Source organism: Sander vitreus, chromosome 17 (assembly GCF_031162955.1).
Source record: "Sander vitreus isolate 19-12246 chromosome 17, sanVit1, whole genome shotgun sequence".
NCBI classification, from domain to species: Eukaryota; Metazoa; Chordata; class Actinopteri; order Perciformes; family Percidae; genus Sander; species Sander vitreus.
In genome coordinates, this window is record NC_135871.1 from 12,471,902 (window position 1) to 12,483,307 (window position 11,406).

The window sequence follows — 11,406 nt, forward strand, 5'->3', positions numbered from 1 at the left end:
GAGCAGAAACTATGCTCTAGTAGCAATTTTAAAATCCAACACTCAGAAACTGCAAAACTTCTTAAACCTGTCAACTCCCACATTTTTATTTCAATTGACACCAAATTTGGGCAACTTCATCTCCAGACTGTCCTCCACATATTTTCCATTCAGATTTTTTTATTTATCAAAAATTGAGCCCAAAGTGCATTATAACATGTTACTGCATACAGTAGAATAAACAAATCATGCAAGTTCTTCCAAACTAAATCTTTGAAGAAGATCACTGTAGATTTGGTGTGCAAAATTTCAGAATTTTCTCTCAAAAAGGGAATTTAAAAAAAAATGTTTGAATTGTGTCCTCATCTACACATTGCAGTCAATGCAAAATAGAGCATCTTTAAACATCAGTTTGGCATTCATTGATCTTTGTGAAAAATAAATTACAGGCATCTCTATGTTGTCTTAACCAAGTACACAAATTCTCAGAATTTTCTAATGAGAAAATATTTTTTTTTGTTTGTTTAAAATTCAGCATTTTCACCTGGTCTACTAGGTGTTGCGATGCCACTTGTGACATCACCCATATAATAGCTCCCTGAAATATGGAACTACCTACGGCCTCAAAGGTTCTGAGTGCGAGCACCTGGTATTGCAAGATGATCATACACCTAATCAGGCATTGTGCTGTGGACAACTGCCCTGCATATTTTTTTTTTCTGATTAACAATCAGTCCAGTTCCAGTTTAGGAAAGTCATGTTATTGAGTCAATAAAATATAGCCCAAATAGCTAGAAGAATCATCACCTGGATAATAGCTCACTGAGATCAATGTTTGCCTTTGACCCAAAGATTACGAGTTCAAAGCTCATTGGTCGCAGTGTCACATCTTATACAAAATCAGCCATTGTGCTTTGGACACCTTCCCTGCGAGTTTAAAATGCTCGGCCCCGACCATCACTGCGGATCAGCTATAATTAATGTTGCTTTCCTGGTTGATCTCTTTTAACCGAAAAAGACTTGGTAGCTTCAGCTAGAATCAAATTGAACATCGGGCATACTGCCACAGTTAAAGAATAGTTTTTTTTCCAAGTCTATCTTAAACTAACACTCACATGCCCACAAGTACACTAACAGGGTTATCGACCACTGTGATCATTCCTCCTGTCCACAATGGCTGTGAAGTGATCCCCTCCCTAATGCGATTCCAATGTAGCAGATGGAGGACAAAATCCACAGTCCTGTGTCTGTGTAAAAATGCAAAATGAAGTTCATCTGAAGCTTAAATGAGGCTTGATCATTTCCTGATACCAATGCTCTCTTTTTCCCAATATTTTAAAATTGTGTAACCCACTGCATGGAGCTCTTTAGTTTCATTTTTATAAGTTAACATGATGCCAGCATAAGTCAGTCAATGACTCGCCATGACTTTTATTGTCAGTCATAGCAGAAACAGTGGATTTTATAATGAAATGGTAACTGTATTTCATGTGGGTCGGTCAGATCATGGATAAGACCTGATCTAGAGATTCCTAGTATTTCCTTCAGTTACAGTTTTCGTGCTTAATTACTTATTTTTCTTACATTGGAATCATGCTAAGGAGGGATCTTTTTTGAAGCCCAGTATGAACAGGAGGAACAATCACATTGACCAATAACTCATTCAATGTACATATGGGCATATAAGTATTGTTTTAAGATCAAATAAATTGTGAACCTATCCTTGAAGATTTGAATTTCAACTGTGGCTGCCCATGTGAAAAAATGGCTGCAACCACTGATTATTTGATTACATTTGAATTAATCCTGACTAATGTATAAAATGTCAGTATTTGAATATATGCAGTCAAAAGTATGGAGGGAATATTTATATAATTCAAATTGAAAGTCCAAAGAGAAAACGAAGCAAGATCAAATTAAAAATAGTATTATTTTACTACACTACTAGGAAAAATTATGCCATAATTAAATGTGAAATGTAAAAGCTTAAATGGAAATACTTAAATTAAAATCTCAAATAGCAAAAAAGAAATATTTTTATTTTAGCCTTTCCCCTTTATAATTTTCTTTTTTGAATTTTATGTTTTACATTTGACATTGACATTTTAAGATTCACCTTTTGGACTTCGATTTAACATTAAGCTTTTCATTTAGAAGTGACAATTTAAATGAGGAGGCGTGGCCCAACGGCTGGTGGGAGGGTCTGACAGCGGCTGCTGTGAGAATTACTGGCCGCCGGTAAGCATGCGATCCTGGCCACCGCCAGCTGGCTGTCACCTAAGACTGGAGCTTCCAAGTCTGACAACATATCGGAGCAAATGTGCAATTGGCCATCAATTTTTGTAAAACTGCCCATATTCAAACTGTACACAGTTAATTTCTCACATAAAACAGTCTCAGAAATGAATTTAGTTGTGAAATAGCAGACGAAAAAATTTCTAGAATCTCCCGGCTCGGCTACGGCTCATAGAGATTCGGCGTGTCCCCTCTTTTTCGTCTAGCCGTCACACATCCAGGTAGCGATGTGGCCCGGGCAGGGAGGAAGCCGGTTCAGCCTGCTGGAGAAGCCGCTGCAGCGCGTAGCAGCCTGTCGCCTTCCCTTGCCCGGGGCTGAACGCTGTAGCGGCGATGATGCCGAATCTCTAAATGAGCTGCAGCTGAGCCTCGCATAATTGAACCGCGCTTATAGTTAGATAAAGTTGTGGGGAAATGAGTGGTTAAATAGCAGATGAAAATTGTAAAAGGTTTCCAGTTCTTGCCTGCTGCTACTACGGCAAACTCCCGATCTAGATTCTAGAATTGATTGCTTTTTTCGTCTGCTATTTCACAACTAAATTCATTTCGGATTTTTCCTAGTGGTGTAGTAAAATAATACTATTTTTAATTTGATCGTGCTTCGTTTTCTCTTTGGACTTTCAATTTGAATTATGACTAAATATTCCCTCCATACAAAAGTGCCATCATAGTTTCCCAGAGTCCAAAGGGATGTCTTCAAAGGTATTGAATTTCACTAGAGTATGAAAGAGAGAAAAGCAGCAAATCTTTACATTTGAGAAGCAGGAACCAGTACATGTTAAGAATTGTATCTTTAAAAATGACTTAAAAGATTAATTGATTATCAAAATTGTTGTTAATATTCTGATGATAGACTAATCACTTAATTGACAAATCGTTTTAGCACTAACTTAGACTACAATAACTAATATATAAGTACTTTCTGCTACAACGGATGTGTAGTAAATCAGATGATATCTCTTAAATTGTTTTTTCTTCCCTCTTGTGTTTCCCTTGCATTTGTATCTGTGTGTCTCCACATGTGTGGTGTCTTGACCGTCTGCTTTTCTGTCCCTCTCTTAGCGCTGGCCCCAGATATGGGTGTTGCAGTCTACGCTGGTCTAGTGGGGGCCCTACTGCTGTGTGTGATACTGGTGTTGTGCGTGGGAGTGCTTGCATATCGCCGCAGATGCCGCCATCTCCATGGAGAAATCACTGATTCCTCATCTGCCCTCACTGCCGCCTTCCACCCTGGCAACTACAAGCCTCCCAGACAGGGTAGGTACACACACACACACACACACACACACACACACACACACACACACACACACACACACACACACACACACACATGCCATTCTGTACCCATTTATACACATTTCATCATTGTGCTCTTTTTTACAACTTTTCTTGTTTTTACTCATCTTCGTAGAAGCACTTGTTCACAATCCATTTCATTATCACATTGCTATTTATATTATCCCATAAATTAATTCTCTTTATACCATTATCTCCTCTCACTTTGTCAATTCTCCATTCTTTACTGCATTAACTTTTAAGCATTTGTCATGGTATCCCTTCTCTTGTTCTTGCCATCAAATATTAATTGGCAACATTAATCCATTTCACTCGCATCACTTTTAGCACTCTCAGCCCTGCCAGTGTCATTTCTGGTAATAAGAGAACAGCTTCTCTCTTCTCCTGTGTCCACAGATAACCCTCACCCTCTGCATCCATCAGCTCCTCCGGACCTTACAGCCACAGCGGGGGCTTTCCGCAGTCCGCTCTTCTCTCTGCAGCAGGGGGTCAATGACAGCCCCCACAAAATCCCCATGACCACCTCTCCCCTGCTGGACCCATTGCCAAGTCTCAAAATCAAGGTGTATAACGCCTCCACTCTGTCCTCCCTGGAGCTCCCCGCGGACATGTGCTTAGGTGACGGGGAGATCCTCAGCCTGAAGTCAGTGGGTACTATGGGTAGAGAGCGAGATTACCACAGCCACACCTTGTCCAGAGAGCCTGGGCTAAGCACCAGCGCCACCCTAGGTAATCTTGGAGGACGCCTTACCATCCCCAACACAGGTAATTGCATGCAGCTGCCTTTTCACATGCAAATGAAACCAGAATTCGTATGCACCCAGTGGGAAACAATGACATTTTCCGTTAATCACCTGTAAGACAAGATAAGTCATGACACCTGCTCCCTTAGGTGTGAGTCTGCTGGTCCCCCCTGGCACAATCCCCCAGGGGAAGTTCTATGAGATGTACCTTATTATCAACAAGTGGGACAAAACAACGTAAGTGCCCTTCATCTTTATTCCTCTATTTCACTCATCTCTTTCGCGACCACGAGGCAGAACAGACCTCATTCTCACCTCAATCAGAAATATTCCCATGTACGGCTCGCCTTCTGCGAACCATTCAAAGTTTGTCTGAAAGTTCACTGGAAGATCACTTCTTTTCTGAGGATAAAAAATGTATCAACTTGTCTCAACTTCTACACTGAAATTGGAGTGGATTAATTTCTTGCCAATTTTCTGGACGTTTGCCTCAAATAACATCAATACCAGCATGTTGCAAACCGTGCCGTGGCCATGATGTTCTTTTATAAATTGTGTGTGTGTGTGTGTGTGTGTGTGTGTGTGTGTGTGACATTTACAGGCTACCCTCTGAGGGCAGTCAGACTGTACTAAGTCCTGTGGTGAGCTGTGGCCCCTCCGGTATGCTGCTGAATCGTCCTGTGGTTCTCACATTGCCTCATTGTGCCCAGCTAGGCACACCTACACCTGACTGGACCCTCACACTCAAGACACAGACGCACCAGGGGGCATGGGAGGTGAGACAGCCTCTGACTGGTACCAAGTAATGGATATCTCGTTGGACAGCATCATTGAACCCTATTTCAATCTGTTTTCAGGAGGTTCTGACAGTAGGAGAGGAGACTTTGTCGTCTCCGTGCTACCTGCAGCTGGAGGAGGAGTGTTGTCATGTTCTAATGGAACAGCTGGGAACGTACGGCCTGGTGGGCCAGTCCTGCCCTCCACAGCCAGCCTGCAAACGCCTGCAGTTGGCACTGTTCGCCCCTCGAGCACCCTGCCTCTCCCTGGACTACAGCCTCCGTATCTACTGCATCCACGACACCCCACATGCACTCAAGGTGCTGCTTGTGTGTTTGTCACTCTCTGTCTGTGTACAAATGTCTGCATATGTCTTTACCTCTCTTCTTTACTGTTTACTTTTCTTTGTCAAGCCTTTCTGCCCTATTGCCGTTCTGTTTCTTTATTTCTTTGATGTGCGAGTCAATCTGGCAAATACTATACTTATAGTGTGAATATTAATTAGTATATTAAATATATATTAAAGTGCATTACTGGTAATTTACTTAAAGCTGCATTAGACAAGAATAATAAAAAAATATATATACATTCATCATATCAGCTTTAGTTTTGAAGTACAGCCATAATAGAGCTTGGTTTGTTCAGAAACAACATACACACTCCAAATATTCACATAACAAAAATCAAAACAAAAGATCCACCATTCTCACCCACATCAAACACTGGTATCATGTTGAATCTCCCTTACCCACTAAAAGCAACGACTCAAAAAGGTACAGCACAATACAACCTCCCTAGTAAACAGCAAGTGAGCACACCATCCAGAGAAAGTTGGACTTGATGGCGTTAGACATTTTCCCTCTCAGTGTTCACAGACCAGCCGGGGCTTCAAACATGGGCGTGTTGTGTGCAGTTTACTGGCATCACATTGCATGATTTCTGGCTGCTAAAGTTCAAACAGCTTTCAAACTGTTAGCTCTCACACATTTCCATTTGAAGACTCCAACTATAGAGAATGCATGGCGCATTTTAATTAAGCATGTTTTGGAATGCGTTACAATGATAAAACTGTGATCAAATTAATAAAAACATAGATGCAGTTGCTAAGTCCGTCTTCTCTCTGCCTCTGAGCAGGAGGTGCTGGATTTGGAGAGGAGTCTAGGTGGAGTTTTGCTGGAGGATCCCAAGCCTCTGCTCTTCAAAGACAGCTACCACAACCTGCGCCTGTCCATCCACGACATTCCTCACACTCACTGGAGAAGCAAACTACTGGCAAAGTATCAGGTGAGACACTCAAAATGCAGCAGATGCTAAATAACTGCCTGTTGATTTGTATAGGGCCTATAGATGTGGATGTGTTCTTGTCTACAGAGCACAATTCAGCAGCAGCTTGAATGATGTAGATCCATAAAACTATTGATGAATTGTCAGTGTTACTTCAAGCCTAATAGGCATCAACTCTTAAGTAAAAACTATGGTCTGACAAACTCTTTATTCAGTAGAATGGCTATTTTCTCAGAAAATACAGCTAATTGACTGTTCACGTCTGTTGTAAAAATTCAAACCCTCTGCTGCATTCTCTTGGCGGGCCCCACCGAGATTGCAGTCTGAACCCTCTCTGAATAAACAAACAGGAAATCTGATAGTGGTCCTAATTTACGGACAGTGCGCTTAGGAAATATATTGCACTCTGACACACAGAGACCCAGTTGGTGGAAACAGCATATTGCACTCTCCTGGAATGGAAACTGTGTGTTCTAGATCCTTCCTGATTGTGTTGCTCAGGACAAAGCCACTTTAATCACAGTGGTAGAGACCATGTTTTTCAGTGATCCTTCTTAACATTTCTTTTTTTTCTTATCTTTTTTTTAACAAATATTTTATTTAACTTTTCAAAAGTTGAAAGTTCACATACATCAGAGTTTCTGAGGCGAAGTAAATGTTTTTAGTGATCACATAACATCCGTACAGCTGTGACTACACTGACAACTGATATTCTAACCTGGAAATGTAGTTTCAGTGTAAAACTACATTAAACGGACAACTGGTATAATGTCCCTCATTACAGCACAAACAAACAGACCATCATTTATCTGCAGGAAACAACCATCAGTTTCTTTCTTCCTTAACATTTCTCTTTGTTAACAGGAGATCCCGTTCTATCACATCTGGAGTGGCAGTCAGAGACCCCTGCACTGCACCTTCAGCCTGGAGAGAGGGAGCCTGGCTGTGTCACAGCTCACCTGTAAGATCTGTGTCCGACAGGTGGAAGGGGAGGGACAGATATTCCAGCTGCACACGGATATTCAGGAGGTAATGGTGACAACTTAAATAATGCTAACGCAGATAAAGTTGCAATGAAAGCAACACAGTTATGCCAGAATTACAGAGGTCGGTCTCAATGCTTCTCACCTTCTCTGTAAATCCAGACTCTACCCCCGCACTCGCCCCTCCCCTCAGGAGGCACCTGCCTGCCTTCCTCTCAAGTGGGACCCTATGCCTTTCGCTTGCCTGACTCCATCCGCCAGAAGATCTGTGCCAGTTTGGATGCACCCAGTGCTCGAGGATGTGACTGGAGACTACTGGCGCGCAGTCTGGGCTTTGACAGGTCAGATCTGCATCACATGTTTACTGTATGTGTGAAAGGCAGCTTGGTCAAACAGAGAGTCCAGTGTTAATGCTCAGAATTGTTTATGAGGTGGCATGTAGATATTCACTGTCTGAGGTAAGATGTATGGGGTTGTGATTTTTTTTTTTTTATGTAGACAGACAACAGAAAAATGTGTCATATCGTACTGATTAGAATCAGGAAAGCATGACTTGTTCAGGGATATCATTTAGCCATGCATGATATACCGTGCATTGCTTAAAAGAAGATTCAGAAGATATTTCATCTTGCCTAACAAGCTAATTTTGCTTTGTGAAATATGGTAGTGACTTGGGCATCAATATTGGACTGTCAAAATAAAGTGGTACCAGCAGTATTTGCGACGTGCAGTATTAATGACTTCAAAATAACGGAGTGCTTCCTGTTCTCTTTCTTCTCCTCAGGTACTTGAACTACTTTGCAACAAAGCCCAGCCCTACAGGTGTTCTACTGGACTTATGGGAAGCTTGTCACCAAGCTGACGCAGACCTGGTCTCTCTGGCGACCGCGCTGGAAGAAATGGGCAAAAGTGAGGTGCTAGTTGTCATGACAACAGATGGGGATTGTTGATTGGTCAAGGAACGAGAGAGCAAGCCAGACTTTTTTTTTTTCTTCTCACCACCGTGATGGAATTAAGAATACCTGCCTATGAATATGCACACCCCGGCACAATCATAATCATTTTGGTTCCTTCTTATGCACTGTATTACCTCTGCATCATCTTCCTTTTCTCTGACCCCTGATCAGCCACTGTAGCTGCATACCCACCATAACGCATTCCCATGACAACTGCTAATCAGATTCAGCTTGAATCCTCTAAAGCCATGTTGCATCTGCAAGATGTGAAACCAATTTGAGGGTAGAAGGCGTAAAATGAGTGTAAAGTCATCTGTCATATGTGGTGTTGATTGTCTTCTTCAAAGATTTAAAATTACACTATTCTTGTATATAAATAACAAAAGCTTTGGAACAAACAAAAGAAGAATCATGTATTCCAACACTCTAAAGCACGCACAATAACACAAACAGACAAACGCTAACACGGTATAACCCATGTTTCAATAGCAGCATGAAAGTGCATGATTTAACACCATCTCACCTCATGGCAGGGGCTTTTCTTTTCTCCATTGTCATTCTGTGTGTGTGTGTGTGCAGTGAATGACAGGCAGCCATGGCCTGTCTGAAACCTCCTTAGGCTACAGACACTCCAACAAACACACACACACACACACACACACACACACACACACACACACACACACACACACACACACACACAGTCAAACAGGTCATTAACTGACTCTGATCTGATAGGATTTCTTGTCTAACTACTCAGACTGTCGACAAATCACAAGGTCCGAACCCTCAAGGTTTGAGGGCTTAAAGCACGTCGCTTTGGGCTGGAAAAAAAAAAGGTGCCTCATTTTGTGGTACGAGGGTGAATTGTGAAGTTGATTTAAGAATTGGCAGAAAACCAGGCCGACTGACTCTTTATATTGTACCAACAAATGCCTCAAAGCCTTGGCATATCATTCCGGCTCACAGGGGTGTTTCTCTTTCATCACTCCTCGCATTCCTCTATCGCACAGCCACACTCCTCCGATCTGTCGAGAATAAACTGCAGAAGAGCTTTCTGGTCATCTCTTAAAGTTTCCTTTGGGGAACGCTCTTTAAGTTATTATCCATATTTGTGGATATTTTAATTTTTTTCATTTCTGTTACGATCATATAGAACCTGTTCTATCATCTGTGCTTGTTTAGGCTGCTGTGTTTTATTTTTGATTCTAGTACAGCAGGCCAAATGGGAGTTAGGTGCACAGGGGATGTCTCAGATTATTTGTTATTTTTAATACGGTGCATCTATTCAAAATGTAATCTGTAAAACATTATTAGAGGTGGTCATATGTCCAGGTGAACATACTGGGTGCTGTATTTCATAGGCATTTATGCTTTGCTGTAACTGAGGGCAGAGATGAATTTTACAGAATAGATAAGCCTTGCCTTAAATCAACTAGGCAGCAAGGGACCATAAATGTACCTCAACACTAACTGCATTACATTTCAATCTATTCTCTGTCCACCCCTTGTGTCCTGTCTATTCAACGCCCTGTAACTCATTATGTCTCTCTCAATTTGATAACAAATTGTTAACCTTTTTACTAAGCCGCCTGCTTTGTGGTCAGGGTCCTCAAGCTTTTGCATTATCAATATTGTACTGTCAGTTATTGTTAGACGGGAATTGAAATGCTTTCATCTGTATCTTTTTCATTAAGGTCTGTGTGTTATTGAGTCTTTTTCACCCTCAAAGCAAATAAAAAAGTGTTCATATCATTGAAACCACAAAAACCAAAACACAAGCAGTATCCCTCCTCCTGCAGTGAGTCAAAAAAACACAAGTGTATGTGTGCGCGAGTGTGTATGTGTGGGCAGGTGGGTGTGCACGTACAGTACGTACACACGTTTAAGATCTGTCATTTCTTTTTGTAAGTGCTATGCAAGTACAAAAAAAAAGAAAAAAAAAAGCGAAGCATTTTGACTTCTTTTGTTTCCTGGAAGAATAATTCTATTTTTTCAGATCAGGGCATTGACAGGGTTTTGATTTTGTATTCTAAAGTGGTTTAAGAGTGGTTTAACATTTTTGGTTATGGTGGTATGTGTGGGAATTCTTCATCTGGATGGGAAGGATTGGATCACTGACCAAGCAAGCTAGTATTGAAAAAGCACATGTGGGAGAACGTATGGGGCAAAAGCTGCCAAACAAGTTGCGACTAACACCATGAACTCGTGCCCTGCAGGTCTTTGACCATGAGGAAATATCTGAACACGACCAGTTCAGAACTTTGGATCCCTGAACACTGCAGGACTATTTTCTTTCCTCAAATCTTGTTACAGAGACTGGCTATCTGTAGACTAGTGTTTATTCGTCCAGATTTCTTGAGTATCTGTTGAAACTTTGGCCATAGCTCTGGATAATTTATGCTGGAGCTGGACTGGATTCCTCCTTGCTCTCAATCAAAGAGAAACAGCCTTTGTTCAAGAAGTCAGAACTTTTTACGGAAAAAAAATATGGATTCAGTGACATAATTTTATCTCTGTACAGTATCAATTGTAAATAAACATCTAGCCTTCTTACCTGTAACTAAATATAATTTTTATGCAATAAATTATATTTCTTAGTTTAACAATAGTGTGTGTTTTGTTGTTATTGAATTAAACGTGTTAATGCAAAACCAAACATTGTAAGAGCAGCTTTCATAAAATCCATAGAGCAGATTGCAGGCTTCTTTTGAGCTCCTTGGAACAACAAAATCACCTTTAAATGGCATCTGTGTTTTAATCAATTACACCCCATTTTCACAAAAAATACGAAGCTACTCAACCTGTCCCTCTTTCCCCTCACACCTCATTGGAAAATTCCCTTTAGGTCCATTTAGCTTTGAAAGCTTTTAACTGGCAGACTGTCTGACCTTAAAATTAACAAGGTTTTAGAGACAATAATAGTGTCCTTTAAGGATTGACTCTGGGCGTTTAGATCGAGCATTATAACATTTTTTTTTTTTTTTTACGAGTGCAGGATGTGGGGGGGATTTGACAGATTAGGCTCTCATATTGAGAACAAATATCCCAGTGAGTCATCGGTGGTGAGAGTGCACTGCAGCATAGTCT

General features: G+C 41.1%; 1 protein-coding gene across 2 annotated transcripts in view; it reads left to right on the forward strand.

The window, feature by feature from the left end:
• The window catches only part of unc5b (unc-5 netrin receptor B), a 49,371-nt gene extending 38,446 nt beyond the window's left edge, over window positions 1–10,925 (forward strand). For both annotated transcript variants that reach the window (XM_078272501.1, XM_078272502.1), the window contains 9 exons: window positions 3,337–3,531; window positions 3,970–4,338; window positions 4,466–4,553; window positions 4,918–5,092; window positions 5,174–5,413; window positions 6,228–6,377; window positions 7,242–7,406; window positions 7,523–7,701; window positions 8,145–10,925. In XM_078272501.1, coding sequence (XP_078128627.1) covers window positions 3,337–3,531; window positions 3,970–4,338; window positions 4,466–4,553; window positions 4,918–5,092; window positions 5,174–5,413; window positions 6,228–6,377; window positions 7,242–7,406; window positions 7,523–7,701; window positions 8,145–8,310 — 1,727 coding nt within the window. In that variant the 3' untranslated portion in view covers window positions 8,311–10,925. The remainder of the gene's footprint in view (window positions 1–3,336; window positions 3,532–3,969; window positions 4,339–4,465; window positions 4,554–4,917; window positions 5,093–5,173; window positions 5,414–6,227; window positions 6,378–7,241; window positions 7,407–7,522; window positions 7,702–8,144) is intronic.
• Window positions 10,926–11,406: the final 481 nt, after the last annotated feature.